The sequence below is a fragment of the Drosophila ananassae genome, chromosome 2L, assembly GCF_017639315.1.
Source record: "Drosophila ananassae strain 14024-0371.13 chromosome 2L, ASM1763931v2, whole genome shotgun sequence".
Taxonomy (NCBI): domain Eukaryota; kingdom Metazoa; phylum Arthropoda; class Insecta; order Diptera; family Drosophilidae; genus Drosophila; species Drosophila ananassae.
In genome coordinates this window covers 26,864,158-26,877,916 of record NC_057927.1, presented here as the reverse complement: position 1 = coordinate 26,877,916, position 13,759 = coordinate 26,864,158, and the positions used below count along the sequence as shown (strand labels likewise).

The following is a 13,759-nucleotide window of genomic DNA, read 5'->3' as shown; positions in this document are numbered from 1 at the left end:
GACTTTTCATAAAAGAAATAAGTTTTTAGAACATTCTTGATCCACCATTGGAACGTCTGGCATCTCTGCGTTCGAAAATTCTGCAGCCCTCACACTTATCGCGAATAAGAAAAAGGAAAACAAGCAATTTTTTTGGTGTAGTTAACTTTATCTTTATCTGTCAACAAATAAACGGTGAGTAAACACTTGTAATTAGCACGCACGGCAGTGTCAGTTCAGTTCAGTTCGGCCACGGCCAGCAAGACGCTCGTTCTGCCACTGCCATGCCCCAGTTCTTTAAATTTTCTAAGCTTCGAACAAAGCGTCGTTGCTCATCTTCCGCTTCCGCTTCCTCTGTTTTCGTGCCCAAGCAGATGAACTATGATGGCCTGCTATCGAAGTTAACCGACGAGAAACTGATGATCTTTGACACCGGCGAGGGAGCCATTGTGGAAGGCAGCCGGATGGGAGCCCAGGACTTGCCACTTGTGGAGGATGGTGCCGTCGAGGAGGAGCAGGCTGCTCCCATACAGACGATACCGAGAAATGTCTTTGCAGTTCCCCGTGTTCCCTCTCCCACGCCCTGTCCCTCCCCATCCCCAGCACCCGCTCCCGTTCCCGTGACCATGTCAGGTGCGAATTTCAACCTCAAGTCGGAAAGTGCTGCTACAGCAACGCCGCAACGCAAAATATCGACGTCATCACGTTTCATGAATGCCTTCAGTCAGCTATATAGTGGCGGTAACAGTAGCGGAGCCAGCTGTGGTCACGTGGAGCCAGCCCACAGTGAAGACCCCAATCGAACGCCCACCAAAGGAATGGAGTCCAAGCTGGTGGCGATGTGGCACAACGTCAAGTACGGCTGGAGCGGAAAAATGCGGCAGACAAGCTTCTCAAAGGAGCAGCCGGTGTGGTTGCTGGGACGATGTTACCATCGACGCTTTACGCCGCCAGTGAGCATGGAGAGCTCCACCACAGAAATGGACTCCGCGCCCGACAATGCTACCTCTGCCTTCGACAGCATACAAGCCACAGCAACATCCACATCTCTGTACCCGACTCTAAATCCGCAAACCATTGACGAAATTGTTGTGCCGCAGGAGCTAGGAATGGATGCGGTGGAGAACCAAGTAGGCGAGCATCCTTGGGAAGAGGGAATCGAGGGCTTTCGGCGTGACTTTTATAGTCGAATCTGGATGACGTACAGAAGGGAGTTTCCAACGATGAACGGTTCCAACTACACCTCGGACTGCGGATGGGGCTGCATGCTGCGGAGTGGCCAGATGCTGCTGGCCCAAGGACTCATCTGTCACTTCATGGGACGCAGTGAGTTCGCAAATTCTTTATCCAAATTGAAAATAACATGATTCTCGTTCTAGCTTGGCGCTACGATTCGGAGTCGCAGTTGCACTCGACCTACGAGGATAACATGCACAAAAAGATCGTCAAGTGGTTCGGGGACAGCTCCTCGAAGAGCAGCCCCTTCTCTATCCACGCCCTGGTTCGGTTGGGTGAGAATCTGGGCAAGAAGCCCGGCGACTGGTACGGTCCTGCCTCGGTCTCCTATTTATTGAAGTAGGTATTCGATTAGGAGTCTTTATCGCACTCTTTTATAAAACTTTATTAATTTATATTTCCGAATGCAGACACGCCTTAGAGCATGCCGCTCAGGAAAATGCAGACTTTGATAATATAAGCATCTATGTGGCCAAAGATTGCACAAGTAAGTAGAAGCATACAGGAAAAATAAGATTAGGTTTACAATCAATAACAGCCCTTTGTGGTTCCAGTTTTCCTTATCGGGTTGTCTTTTTGCGCATTAGAATATTTTTGTTTTCGAAGGTTATTTTGTTTTTACAAACTTTATTAATTATTTGAAGAAGTTAAAACTGTTCTGATTAGAACTTAGACTTGGAGGAATTCCCATCCATTACCTTTTAAGTTTAGAGTCCAGATAGCGGTCGTGACAAATCGTCACCGTAGTGAGTAATCGGACCCCCCTTTTATTACTCACCTGAATTACTTGATAAGGTCGACTAAGGTGATAACCGTGTTTCCCTGTTTCAGTTTACCTTCAAGATATAGAGGATCAGTGCAGTGTTCCGGAACCGGCCCCCAAACCGAATGTGCCTTGGCAACAGGCGAAGCGACCGCAGGCGGAAGTGTCCAAAACAGAGCATCAGCAGCACTGGAAGGCTCTCATTGTGCTCATACCGCTGCGGCTGGGAAGCGATAAGCTGAACTTGGCCTATGCCCACTGTCTGAAGCTGCTCCTGAGCACGGAGCACTGCCTGGGGATCATCGGCGGGAAGCCCAAGCACTCTCTCTACTTCGTTGGCTTCCAGGAGGACAGACTCATCCACCTGGACCCGCACTACTGCCAGGAGATGGTGGATGTGAATCAGGAAAACTTCTCACTGAACTCGTTTCATTGCAAGTCGCCCCGCAAACTCAAGTCTAGTAAAATGGATCCCAGCTGCTGCATCGGGTTCTATTGCGCCACAAAGAGTGATTTTGACAACTTCATGGAGAGTGTTCAACTGGTGAGTTAGCTTTTCCAGTTTCCCCATAATCCTCATAATTGAACAAATTCTCGTTTTAGTATTTGCATCCAATGCGTTGTGCATCGGGAGCCACAGTGGATAAGATGGCCGGATCTCAGCAGGTGCCTCCTCAATCCCTGCAGCAACAATCCGAGCAAATGGACATGAACTACCCCCTGTTTTCGTTTTCGAGAGGTCGTTGTTTGGACCACGAGCGCGATGAGATGAGCGATTCTCTCTACAAACCGCTCATAAAACAGGTGGCGAACTTGGCGCAAGAACAAGGTCTCCAACTGATGCCTCCGCAGGCACACGACGACACTGAACAAGACGACAGTGAAAGCGAGGAGTTTGTGCTGTTGTAGATCGTTCTCGTGTCCGTTCTTCTTCCCGTACCCGTTCCTGTTCCCGTTCCCTACGTGATCATTATTAGCTGTGTTATTTGCTCAATATTATTTGATTTAGTTGCTAACCGCCGTTGCTCGCTTGCTCGCCTAGGAAAGAAAACCCCAACAGACCCGTATCTCAAACACAAAGACTTTGTTATAATTTTACGCATACCCCCGTAGTACATAGACCCGTTCATATATCTTGAATATTTACCGATGTCCACGTTAATCTCTCTTTTATCCAACTTTTTGTCGCATTCTGCCAAAGTTTCCCCGTTCAGCAGTGCCCCACAGACGCGTCTGTAGATTACATAGGCTTATGTAATTAGAGGTATTATTATTTTTAAATTCGAATCATGAATCTTTAATGGAATTGAATCATTTTACAAAACGGTGCCACAACTCTGTCACTGTTCTCGCAAGTATTTCGTGTAGTCCTTACGTTCTAGAACTTAGCTAATTTATATAAGCCGTCTTGTAATTGTTTGATCATTAATTAGTTTTAACACAAATTGTATATACCCTCGATTAAATTAATAAATAAATTAATTATCCTAAACATACGAAATAAGTTATAAATTACACGATTTGAGGACGGGACATAGTAGTTACAGGGAGGTCTACAGGACGAGATTACAATAACTACAGTAAGTTGGTTTCGGATTGCTAGACTAGTGACTTATCCTTACAACCTTATGTGATCCAGAGATCCACTCCTTGCTCTCCAAAATGAAATGCCACTTGAGTTTGCACCAAAATCATTTGGTTATTCAACAACCCTTTTAGAGGTGGGCTATTTAGGCTATCCTAACACAAGGTAGCTCGGTGGAGTACCTGTCGCTTACCCATTTCTGACTTGGGCCTCCCGTTCCAGGCGCTTCAGAAGCTTGCCGAGATTCTCTCTCGCCGTACTTGCCCTTGCCGCATTGATGCTTATGGCCGCCTGGTAGGCCCTGATTGCCTCCTCTGCCCTGTCCCATCGGTGGTACAGCACGCCCAGGTTTGTGTGGTACAGCATGTTGCGCGGATCAAGCTCGATAACACGCTTATAGACACTCTCGGCCTCAAGGTACTGTTTCATCTTTCCCAGGACGTTGGCGCGAATGAACAAGATGCTCACCTCATTGGGCAGGTGCGTCAGAGCCTGGGTGGAGAGGCGCAGAGCATCCTCGTGAAGACCCTTATTGTCCAGCATTGTTAGAATGTTTGCCCAGGCCTTAGGCTGCCGGGGATTAAGGGCCACCGCATGCTGCCAATGGTGCAGAGCCTTGGTGAACCGCTTCTGCTCGAGGAACAAGTTTCCCATGTTGTAGTAGCAGACGGCAAAGTTGGGTCGGTGCTTCAGGGCCTTCTCATAACTGCCCAAGGCCTGGTCATATTTTTGCCGCGCCGCTTGAACTATTCCCAGATTCATCCAGGCCGCGGGAAACGTGGGGAATGCCTGCAGAGCCTGTCGAATGTACTCCTCGGCGGTGTCCAACTGCCCATGCTCCCGGTACAGGTTCCCCAGATTCATTAAAGCTGACTCGTAACTGGGATAAAGGTCGATGGCCTTGTGGTAATGGACGAAGGCCTTTGTATTATTGCCCGAATCGGTAGCCAGACGCGCGATATTGTAATGGACCTTAGCGTTGTCGGGACACACCTTCAGGGCGGATGCAAACAAGTTCTCCTCGTTCAGCCAGTCGGAAGCCCGTTGCCGCGTTCTAAGTATCATCACCGTAAACAGGAACATCAGTAGAATCCTCAGACTCGTCCTCCAAATGGGTTTGTCAGCATAGCCCTCGTACCAGTGCAAAAACCCGTAGATGGACAAGAGACAGAAGCCGATAGAGGGAACGTATAGGGTTCTCTCGGCGATCACGAATCCCACTCGAATGATTCCCGAGGCTGGCAGAAAGGGGACGATCATCAGACCCAGCGCCAGCATCATTCCCGGCAAGCGGCGAAAGTTCATCAGGGCCACCAACATAACGGAGTAGAAGCCGATAACTCCCTGGAGTCTCAGATCCCAGATGCTGGTCACCAACTTCACACAACCCAGGGCCCAGTCGTAACAGAGCCAATGGGGACAGAGCATCAGCCAGATATTCATAACCAGCAGAAACTGTTGCGACAGTCCCCGGGTCAGTATGTTTGCATTGTGGGCCACTGGATTATCCACTTCCTTGAATGTAGGCGAGTCGAAGTCCTGCCACCATAGGCGCGCCGTCAAGAGGCCAACAGATCCCACGGCGTACGCAAAGTAGCTCACCCTGGATTGAATGAGCTTCCACTGGTTCCGGAACTGCAAAAGGTAATACCCATTCTGAAAGTAGTCGAGGAGCACGCATGACATGGGAATGGTGACGGCCGATTCCTTGAAGAGCATCCCCACGGCGGAGAGCAGCAAGACGAGACCGACACTTTGGGGACTGCTCCTGCCGCAATTGGCCGCGGTAAGCAGAAGGCATAGCAGGTGAATCAAACCAAACATGAGCTCTGCTCGTCCCACTACTCCGGAGACAGCTTCCGTGTGGATCGGATGGGCAGCAAACAACGCGGCCGAGATAATGGCCCAACGCTCCGCGTTGATCTCCGTAACATTGAGTGATCGCACTAGACGCCACATGAGCAGAGTGTTCACGCAGTGAAGTATGAGGTTCAGGAACTTCATGTGGCCGGCGCTCAACCCCAGCATGGCGTATTCGTAGTGGAACATGAGCGTAGTCAGCGGCCGGAAGGACTTGTGGGAATCGGAGCTGAGCAGGGAGGCGCCCCAGAAGTCGTGGGTGAATATAGCCGTCCAGTTGGTGGGTAACGTATTGACGTCCTTGTTCTTCACGATGGCCACCGTGTCATCGAAGACGAAGGTGGCACCACTTAGACCGCCGCATCCGTAGCAAACCAGGCATATCAAGACCAGAATCGCCTGGCAGGCCATGCTGTGCAAGGCAGCACTCTGGACAGGGCCCAGCATCCTGGTGGGGGTTTCAGTCCGATTCAAGTCACAAATTTAATTGATTTCACACCTGCCGATTGTTTGTATACATTTTTTGTTGTGGTTGTTCTTTAGCAAACCCCCAGTGGTGATTTTGGCAAGAACCAAGCTAGAGCGAGCAGCACCACTAGCCGTAAAAATGCCAAATCGCCATTTGCGGTTTGCCATTCACATTTTTAGGCCACAATCAGCTGTTTTTTTCATTTATTAAAAACAAATCACTGAAAACCTAAGAAAACAGAAAAACAGAATTTTTCACGAACATGTCCGAGGAAATCCTTTTCGACTGTCTGCACGCAGAGATTGTCAACTACTGCCTGGACGGCAACAAGGTGGGCGAGCATTACTTTCCAATAAACTTTTAAAACGACTAAACATCGGTTCCGCCTCCCAGGAGCACGATCTCGCCACATTGGAGTACATAGGCTTCACCACAGGCTACCGGTTGATTGAACGACTCACTCGCGAAAGTCCGCGGTTCAAGGACGAGCTAGAGACCATGAAGTTCATATGCACCGACTTTTGGACACTGATCTACAAGAAACAGGTGGATAACTTGCGGACCAACAACCATGGCATGTACGTGGTTCAGGACAAAGCATTCCGATTCCTCACCCGAATCTCGCCGGGCACCAAGCAACTCGAGCACGCACCGAAGTTTGTAGCCTTTACATGCGGACTGGTGCGAGGAGCCCTTAGCAACCTCGGCATCAACAGCACGGTGACAGCCGAGGTTCAAAGCATACCGGCCTGCAAGTTCCACATAGAAGTGAATAGGAACTAACTAGGAATTAAGACAAGAGTTTATTGCTACAATTATAGATACTAAACGCTACCCTAAACTATTTTTTGGTAAAACGCTACTACATTTCGATCAGTCCAATTGAGGCGTTCCCTTAAAATCCACTCCTCGTTGGGAAATTGCGGCTGGAGAGGATTCGGGTCTGTATGTATCCCGAGGCTGGGCTGTGGTCCAATCAATATTAGCCACTTGCCTTGAAATACTCGTAGATATTCCAAAAAAGCACCGCGGTTGTTGAAGTAACAAAACAACAAGGCACAAGGCGAGAAACCTTTACAGCAGGCCTTCAGAAAATCTTGGCTTACATTATTCGCATCCTCAAAAAAGTTTAATGGTATGAAGCTTCGCACGGAGTACTTGCTGTGCCACCAATTGCGATCGACTTCGAGGCCAAATATCGAGACCTTCCGACCGCCTACCGTGGAAATTAGCCATTCCAGTAGACCACTGCCGCAGCCCACGCTAAGGATGCACTGGATACCGCTGGTGGTCAGGACCTGATTGAAAATGTCCAAGTTCGATGATGTAGGCCACACCCAAAGCAGTTTCCGCTTAAGCTGCTGGTCCAGACAATCGCCCAATGCCAGCAGCTTCCGCCAGTTTCCAACGTCACCATCGGTTAGGTAATAAATTTCACGCAGGGTATCGACTTCCGATCGCTCGTCCAACATATTGAAAACTGAAGAGGTAGTCGCGGCAAAATATGTCTCTTTTTCTAATGCCCGGCGGAACTTGGCATTGACGTCGATCGGCACGCGGAAATATGGCGAGCGGCCAACAAGATGGTGTCGCTGGTTCGCTTGGGCTTTTAACGCTTTACTTGTCGTTAATAAATCAGCAGTCCCTGCCAAGAAGGGACATCATAACTAGTTTGTCAGTTCGTGTGCTCATTTTCGTAGAAGCATTTGAAATTCTTTCGCCAGTGCATTTCGCTAAAATTAGCATCCCTGGGCTGCCGATGGTGCAAAGGCGAGTCTTGCACATTTTGTGCAGCGTCCGACTCATCCAAACTCAGCTCGTTTGAGTACTCCTCGTTATCCAAGTCCAGGATTATTTTCCGATACAGCTGGACATTCTCCTTTGGCATTGTATCTGGCAGTGGCAAGGGCACTTGCGCAGGGATATTTTGTTCCAGGGGCATGGGTTGGGGAAGATGGACCGCTACGGGCTCAACATTTCCCACGCTCTTGATCACGCTATTGTATCTAAGGTTCGGAGCAGGTTGTTCGCTTTCTTCCACAGCGGCAGTGCTGGATGTTATTTCCACACTGCTTTCGAAAGTGGAGCCGGGATGCATGGAACGAAGGTGGCGGAGCATGTTGTCCTTTCGACTCACTGTAATGTCGCACAGATTGCATCGATACCGCTCGCCAGTCTTATGCTGCTTCAGATGCCGCGCCAGCGCATCTGCATCGTTGTAGCTCTTGTCGCAGAGTGGACAGGATTGTCGCTCGCGCGCCAAGTGTCGCTTCATATGCAAACGTAGTGTGGTCTGGCGGAGGAAGGACTTCTGGCAATCTTTGCACTTGTGCCGGGTACTTTTTTGGTCGTGCTTCCTTGAATGCTGCTTCAGGTTGGCCTTGTTCTGGAAGGATTTCAAGCAGACATCGCACTTGAACGGCAATCCAAGGTCGCTGTGGACTACCAAATGAGACTTCAAAGAGCTCTCACTGCGAAACGCCTTCGGGCAGTGCTGGCACTCATGGCGCTCCTGGTTGTGGGTGCGCAAGTGGCGCTGCAAGACCACCAGTTGCTGGAATGTCTTTCCGCAGATGTGACAATTGTGTTTAGATGACTTTTCGTGGTTGTTCATGTGATACTTCAAGTGTGATCGGGTGGCAAATCGCTGGAAAGCGGAAAGATCATTGTGAAATATGGATAATTGTGGATTTCTGGTACTCACGCGACCGCACTCTTTGCAGCTAAACTTCTTGAGAAGATCATCGCCACAGGATAAGTGGTAATATTGGTGTGTCCGACTTCTGAAGTCTTTCTTACACACCGTGCAGTGGTAGCCATTATCAGTGACTATGATCTTCTGGTCCAAGGATGTTCTGTGTGTCGCATCTTTCTCCTCTGCAGCTGGGTCCTTTTTCTGCTTCGACACTTTGCACTCCAGGCAATCCGCCACATCCGCGACCAGACAGAGCCGGCATTTAAGGTGGCCGCAACTTTCAGTGACCAAGCGATTCTCTCCAGTGGCCTCGCAGCCGCATCGCGGGCACTTATCCATTCTTTGTGAGAAAAACAAGTTAATGCAACATGCAACTGCAACGTTTCTTCTTCTTCATTGAATCAGCTGTGGCAGACATTCACGGCGAAACGTAAACACAACTCTGTTAACCCTAGGGCGGTACTCTTTTAACGGAAAATCGAAAAATTTCAAAAAAAATTGTTTTTATGATTTCTAATTTTTTATTTACTTTTTAAATGTATCATTGTACTTGTCTTGTAGCTTGATAACTTTTCTCTTAAGCATAATGGTAAAGAAAATTCTTATATACGAGTATAATACGAGCTGAGCATTATTCACACATATTTTCCAGTTCCAGGCCGGCGACATGGCCAGGAAACAGGTGCGCCTTCTGCATAGGCACCTGTACAAAGTAGCGATCGCAAAACTTTGGATTCTGTCGGGAAAGGACCTCCGTCAGGATGGTACTGTAGCTGACCTTCTTTGTGATCAGCAGTCTTCGGGTCTCTCCTGTGCCGTAGCTACTGGAACGCAATCCCAATCGGCTAGCCATCCTAAAAAGATAAATTTCTTTAAAAAAAGAGAATATAAAAGCGGTTTAAAGCTCATTACTGGTGGAACGAGGCGCGTTCTTCCTTCGAAAACGTTGGCTCAAACTGCATGTCGCGCATGTCGTCTGAATTAACGTAGTTTTCTATTAGTTTGCGGTAATCGGCCAGATTCCCATGCTGATTTTTCGATCCCAAGCCAGTGCGATTGTTCTTCAGTAAGTATCTGTAAAATATTTTGTTTCAATCAGAGGCTTCAGAGGATATTCATGCAGGGCCGTTGAGAGGGGGGGTCAGCCGGGTAATTTTCCCGGGGCCCGCAATGGACAGGGGCCCGGCAGCGGGGTCTAATGGCCGGGGGGCAGCGGGACGAAAACGAAAAAGGGCCCGTGAGGAATCCATGCCCCGGGGCCCGACATGTCTTCTCGACGGCCCTGTATTCATGTAGACTTACCCCACAGGCTCCTCGCGTCCTTGCTTTTCGCTTCCCAAGCCGCCACCTGTCCAGCCCATCAGGCGCATCATGCGATATCCCTTGTTACTGGCATCCAACTTGGGATCTCCAAGACTGTCGGCCGACTCTTTGGTAACGTTTATGTTCAGGCCGGTCTGACTCTTCTCCACCTTAATAGTTTGGCGCGAGGCGTTAAGCTGGAAGGGTACGAGGACAAATATTAGCATCATATTTAGACAGTTTCTTCCCTACTTACCTTTATGCTGTAACAGTGTGTCTGCAGAAGGAGAAGCGCTTGCTTAAAGGCCGCTTGCTTGGCCACCTTCAGATTCTCGCCCTGGCCAGTGGCTATCACCTGGTCGTTAACCAATACTTCGGCGTTCTTTGTGGTGTCTGTTGCCTGGTGCTCTAGACTGGCGCGTTCGTCGTATTTCAGGTTGCTGGCTGTGCAGGAGTTACGGAGACAACTGCGGCCCCCGGCCAGGAACAAAACGAGTTGGCCGAAGCGCAGACCCTCGAAAAGATTGATTGGCTCGCCACCGCCAAAGCACAGGCGGGAATCTTGGTTGGACCTTCTTGAGGGTTGTGCTTCGAGTGGCGGCTTTGCGGATGCGCCCCTGCGCCCTAATTGTTGGAATTATGCATTAGGCAGGCTGTGTGGTCTCTGGCTCGTATAGTTACTAGTAATATAAATAATTTTCTCCCGGACTAGTCTAACTAATTGTTCTTCCGTCTACCTTTGGCGCGCTGCTCCGCCGCGTCCGAGGCCGATACAAATGTGCGCTTCAGGCGCTGGTCCCGCTTCCGCCGGAACTCCTCGGCGATCTCCTTAGACATTTCAGCCACGAGGTGCATGGTCTCGGAGGGGTACTTGCAACCCAGAAACTCCATGTTAATAAACGTTTGGGCCAAGCACACTAGGCGATCCTCGTCGTAGGTGTCCTTGTGGGCCAACATGAAGTTGCGGCGCAGCTCCCAGTGCTCCTCGCTCTCGTAGTCCGTGCGGTAGCTATCCACATCCCAGCCCCCCGAGAAATCACCGGAGCCATAGCCGGCGTCGGACTGCTTCTTGCCCTTCACTTTCTTCTGCTTCGCTGTTTCTGTGCCTGCAGCCTGGTCAGTCCTTTGCCGCTTCGACTTGCTCGACATGGTTTATGGTTTTTAGATATTTTTTTTATTTAGAAAAACAAGCGCACGCCGACTAACTGCTGGACTCCCGTTATCGGCACTCACAACGAACGGCGACAGACAAGCCGACTGTGATAGCGAGTTGCCCATCCCTATTCATCGTGCGTGTACGACCAGCTCTAGTGCCGTGTGTGTTTTTAAGTTCCTGGTTTTAATTCATGATTTTTTGGTAACTTGATTATAATTAGTGGAGCAACTAACGCACGCCAGAAACTAATTGTCCAAGTGTCTCCGTAGCTGCCAGCTGAGAGCTTAAACTTGCGAGAAGCTAGCCAGCAGCCGAAACTGAACTGAACTGAAACTGCCAACATGAGCATACCCAACGAATACATTGCCAAAACGGAGGATGTGGCGGAGCAGGTAATAAAAATTTTGGCTATCAGTGAGCGGGACATCCGTCCGGACCTGTTGAGGCTACAGAAACGCCACTGTGGCGTCTACACTTCCCGCACATAGGCGCTGTACGGGAGAAGCTCTGGCAGCTGCGCTGTCACGAAACTGCCAACGTCACCCAAACGCGGCAAAGTTCGCGGAGCTCGATAGGCTACGTTTTAATGTAATCTGTGTTGGCTGGTTACGTGCAGTGATTAGATTCCAATGGGAGGCGGGAGCACCCCCTGGTTCTATCCCGTTCTCCGACTCCAGAAACCCAATTGTCAATTGTTGCGTCTACAGCTAGCAGAACGCACACACAGCCACCGTCTGTGGCCATGTCTGTGGGTGTGTGTGAGAGGCGAGAGCTATCCCCGCCAGTGAAAGTGCTGCGAGAGAAAGAGTGTTCAGGGGGGCAGACGGCGGGGAGCTTAGCGGGGCAGCTGGACGCCACCGGCCAGGTCGAGTTCCGTAATAGTCTTCGAGAAAGCGGCGGCGTGTGTTGTGGTGCAGTGGTGTGCGTGCTCGCTATTTTAGTTGCTATTCAAATTACATGGAGCTAGCAAAACCCGTTAGCGGGCAGATAGCGATCGGGTAGATAGAGAGAGTCCCAGAGAGAGACACGTCACTGCACCGATTTCCGAAAGCCTCGCTCGTACGCTTCGATCTGTTATCACTGTACTGAAGTCAGGGTACATCTTATCGCCCCCACCATCACGATGGCACTAAATTTAACAGTCGATGCCACTCCACCACTGTTTTGCAGGTTATCAAGCGGGGAAAGAATGTGCTGCCGACGGTGGCACGGCTCTGCCTCATCGCCACCTTCTTCGAGGACGGCCTCCGCATGTACTTCCAGTGGAACGAGCAGCGCGAGTACATGGACATGAGCTGGGGATGCGGCAAGTTCCTGGCCACAGTCTTCGTGCTTGTCAACCTGCTGGGCCAGTTGGGCGGTTGCGGTATGGTGATGGCCAGATTTAAGGTCGACATCGCTGTGGGTCTGCTCTTCTTCATTGTCGTGCTTCAGGTAAGTTTCCAACTCTCCTGTGGAATATCATTACTCACTTACTCGTCTCTGCAGACAATAGCCTACTCCATTCTGTGGGACTTCCAGTTCTTGCTTCGGAACTTTGCCTTAATAGGCGCTCTGCTCCTCGTGTTGGCCGAAGCCAGAATCGAGGGCCGTAGCCTGTTTGCCGGCGTGCCATCCATGGGCGACAACAAGCCCAAGAACTTCATGCAGCTGGCCGGTCGCATCCTGTTGGCTTTCATGTTCATCACCCTGATCCGATTCGAGCTGAGTGTGTGGCAGGTGATCCAGGACATCATCGGATCTATTCTGATGGTGTTGGTCGTGCTCGGCTACAAGACTAAGCTGTCGGCCCTCATCCTGGTGGCCCTGTTGACGGTGCTGAACCTTTACCACAATGCCTGGTGGACAATTCCGTCCTACAAACCACTCAGGGATTTCTTGAAATATGATTTCTTCCAGGTCAGTCGATGCTACAACTGCATGTCTTTGTATCTTGTTTAACTCTAATTATTCTTCCAGACACTCTCGGTTATCGGCGGTCTGCTTATGATTGTGTCCTTGGGCCCTGGAGGCGTCTCCATGGACGAACACAAGAAGAAGTGGTAGAAGAGGGGTCAACAAGCTGGAGCTCCTTTAACGAAACACTTGCAACAATTGACTTTTACCGTGTTTTACTCTTTCCGAGAAATATTAGTTAGGATTTACCATAAAATGGAACAACAACAGAAGCAGCATCAGCAGCAGCACAACGCCGGCACGTATAAGAACTTGACAAATTTCAATGAAGGGACTTCCACAATAATACCCTCTCCCTGGCTTACTCATAGGACACACCCGCCACTCCCACCATCATTCGCGCACATTCAACTACAGACTTCGACTACATTTAAGACATTTTCTTTTTGTACATAACGAAAAAAAGCAAAAGAAAACAAAACAAAACAAAAAGCGTGGCCCGTTCTGTGCCCCCCAAAAAATGAGAGACGTAACTGATTTTTGTATATTTTGCCAAGATCCATATAATTTTCGCTGTTTATTTTTTTATGATTTGTACGCCCTTATAAGTAAGTTGTAATCCTTGGTGTTTGCGTTTTGTTGTTTGATAGAGGTTCGAAATGAAAATAATGTATAAAACATGATGTGTGTACCAATTGACAATGATTTGTTTCTTTCGTTTATAAGCAAAAGTGTAATAGAATTAAATTGTAACGTTTTAATAAACCTAAAGAAGAAAACTCCGCCTTGGCCAATTTCAAATCTGCGCGCTCTCTTCC

General features: G+C 49.3%; 7 protein-coding genes across 7 annotated transcripts; 3 read left to right on the top strand and 4 right to left on the bottom strand.

Moving 5' to 3' along the window:
* The first annotated feature begins 43 nt into the window (after positions 1-43).
* LOC6505878 (cysteine protease ATG4D) lies at positions 44-2,994 on the top strand. The gene is made up of 6 exons (XM_014905344.3): positions 44-174; positions 354-1,305; positions 1,359-1,554; positions 1,626-1,702; positions 2,047-2,522; positions 2,582-2,994. The coding sequence occupies exons 2-6, from the start codon at positions 354-356 to the stop codon at positions 2,885-2,887; spliced, it is 2,007 nt and encodes a 668-aa protein (XP_014760830.1). The 5' UTR covers positions 44-174; the 3' UTR covers positions 2,888-2,994.
* Positions 2,995-3,248: 254 nt separating this feature from the next.
* LOC6505647 (protein O-mannosyl-transferase TMTC4) lies at positions 3,249-5,986 on the bottom strand. Its single transcript, XM_001964500.4, has one exon. It carries the CDS (start codon positions 5,868-5,870, stop codon positions 3,753-3,755), a length of 2,118 nt encoding a protein of 705 aa, XP_001964536.1. The 5' UTR covers positions 5,871-5,986; the 3' UTR covers positions 3,249-3,752.
* Positions 5,987-6,056: 70 nt separating this feature from the next.
* Positions 6,057-6,733, top strand: LOC6505879 (trafficking protein particle complex subunit 6b). The gene is made up of 2 exons (XM_001964501.4): positions 6,057-6,223; positions 6,286-6,733. Exons 1-2 carry the CDS (start codon positions 6,155-6,157, stop codon positions 6,673-6,675), a joined length of 459 nt encoding a protein of 152 aa, XP_001964537.1. The 5' UTR covers positions 6,057-6,154; the 3' UTR covers positions 6,676-6,733.
* LOC26514816 lies at positions 6,677-7,364 on the bottom strand. Its single transcript, XM_014905443.3, has one exon. The coding sequence runs from the start codon at positions 7,362-7,364 to the stop codon at positions 6,729-6,731; it is 636 nt and encodes a 211-aa protein (XP_014760929.1). The 3' UTR covers positions 6,677-6,728.
* LOC6505646 (zinc finger protein 782) lies at positions 6,677-9,039 on the bottom strand. Its single transcript, XM_001964502.4, has 2 exons — positions 8,597-9,039; positions 6,677-8,539 (listed from the first exon to the last, which is right to left on the bottom strand). Exons 1-2 carry the CDS (start codon positions 8,924-8,926, stop codon positions 7,568-7,570), a joined length of 1,302 nt encoding a protein of 433 aa, XP_001964538.2. The 5' UTR covers positions 8,927-9,039; the 3' UTR covers positions 6,677-7,567.
* Positions 9,040-9,085: 46 nt separating this feature from the next.
* Positions 9,086-11,164, bottom strand: LOC6505645 (NF-kappa-B-repressing factor). Its single transcript, XM_001964503.4, has 5 exons — positions 10,627-11,164; positions 10,146-10,513; positions 9,890-10,086; positions 9,500-9,661; positions 9,086-9,441 (listed from the first exon to the last, which is right to left on the bottom strand). Exons 1-5 carry the CDS (start codon positions 11,036-11,038, stop codon positions 9,219-9,221), a joined length of 1,362 nt encoding a protein of 453 aa, XP_001964539.1. The 5' UTR covers positions 11,039-11,164; the 3' UTR covers positions 9,086-9,218.
* A 4-nt stretch (positions 11,165-11,168) lies between these two features.
* On the top strand, positions 11,169-13,725 carry LOC6505880 (surfeit locus protein 4 homolog). Its single transcript, XM_001964504.4, has 4 exons — positions 11,169-11,437; positions 12,216-12,479; positions 12,534-12,944; positions 13,005-13,725. Exons 1-4 carry the CDS (start codon positions 11,387-11,389, stop codon positions 13,089-13,091), a joined length of 813 nt encoding a protein of 270 aa, XP_001964540.1. The 5' UTR covers positions 11,169-11,386; the 3' UTR covers positions 13,092-13,725.
* The last annotated feature ends 34 nt before the right edge of the window (positions 13,726-13,759 follow it).

Excerpts from the sequence above, each read along its gene's own strand:
- LOC26514816 (XM_014905443.3), bottom strand. The coding sequence starts at position 7,364 with ATGTTGGACGAGCGATCGGAAGTCGATACCCTGCGTGAAATTTATTAC.
- LOC6505880 (XM_001964504.4), top strand. The coding sequence starts at position 11,387 with ATGAGCATACCCAACGAATACATTGCCAAAACGGAGGATGTGGCGGAG. Across the intron at positions 12,480-12,533 it reads TCTTCATTGTCGTGCTTCAG|ACAATAGCCTACTCCATTCT; the intron begins GTAAGTTTCCAA and ends TCGTCTCTGCAG. Across the intron at positions 12,945-13,004 it reads TGAAATATGATTTCTTCCAG|ACACTCTCGGTTATCGGCGG; the intron begins GTCAGTCGATGC and ends TTATTCTTCCAG.
- LOC6505879 (XM_001964501.4), top strand. The coding sequence starts at position 6,155 with ATGTCCGAGGAAATCCTTTTCGACTGTCTGCACGCAGAGATTGTCAAC. Across the intron at positions 6,224-6,285 it reads ACTGCCTGGACGGCAACAAG|GAGCACGATCTCGCCACATT; the intron begins GTGGGCGAGCAT and ends TCCGCCTCCCAG.
- LOC6505645 (XM_001964503.4), bottom strand. The coding sequence starts at position 11,038 with ATGTCGAGCAAGTCGAAGCGGCAAAGGACTGACCAGGCTGCAGGCACA. Across the intron at positions 9,662-9,889 it reads GGACGCGAGGAGCCTGTGGG|ATACTTACTGAAGAACAATC; the intron begins GTAAGTCTACAT and ends AATATTTTACAG. Across the intron at positions 9,442-9,499 it reads GAACGCGCCTCGTTCCACCA|GATGGCTAGCCGATTGGGAT; the intron begins GTAATGAGCTTT and ends TTATCTTTTTAG.
- LOC6505878 (XM_014905344.3), top strand. The coding sequence starts at position 354 with ATGAACTATGATGGCCTGCTATCGAAGTTAACCGACGAGAAACTGATG. Across the intron at positions 1,306-1,358 it reads CTGTCACTTCATGGGACGCA|CTTGGCGCTACGATTCGGAG; the intron begins GTGAGTTCGCAA and ends TTCTCGTTCTAG. Across the intron at positions 1,703-2,046 it reads TGTGGCCAAAGATTGCACAA|TTTACCTTCAAGATATAGAG; the intron begins GTAAGTAGAAGC and ends TCCCTGTTTCAG.
- LOC6505647 (XM_001964500.4), bottom strand. The coding sequence starts at position 5,870 with ATGCTGGGCCCTGTCCAGAGTGCTGCCTTGCACAGCATGGCCTGCCAG.
- LOC6505646 (XM_001964502.4), bottom strand. The coding sequence starts at position 8,926 with ATGGATAAGTGCCCGCGATGCGGCTGCGAGGCCACTGGAGAGAATCGC. Across the intron at positions 8,540-8,596 it reads GCTGCAAAGAGTGCGGTCGC|CGATTTGCCACCCGATCACA; the intron begins GTGAGTACCAGA and ends TCCGCTTTCCAG.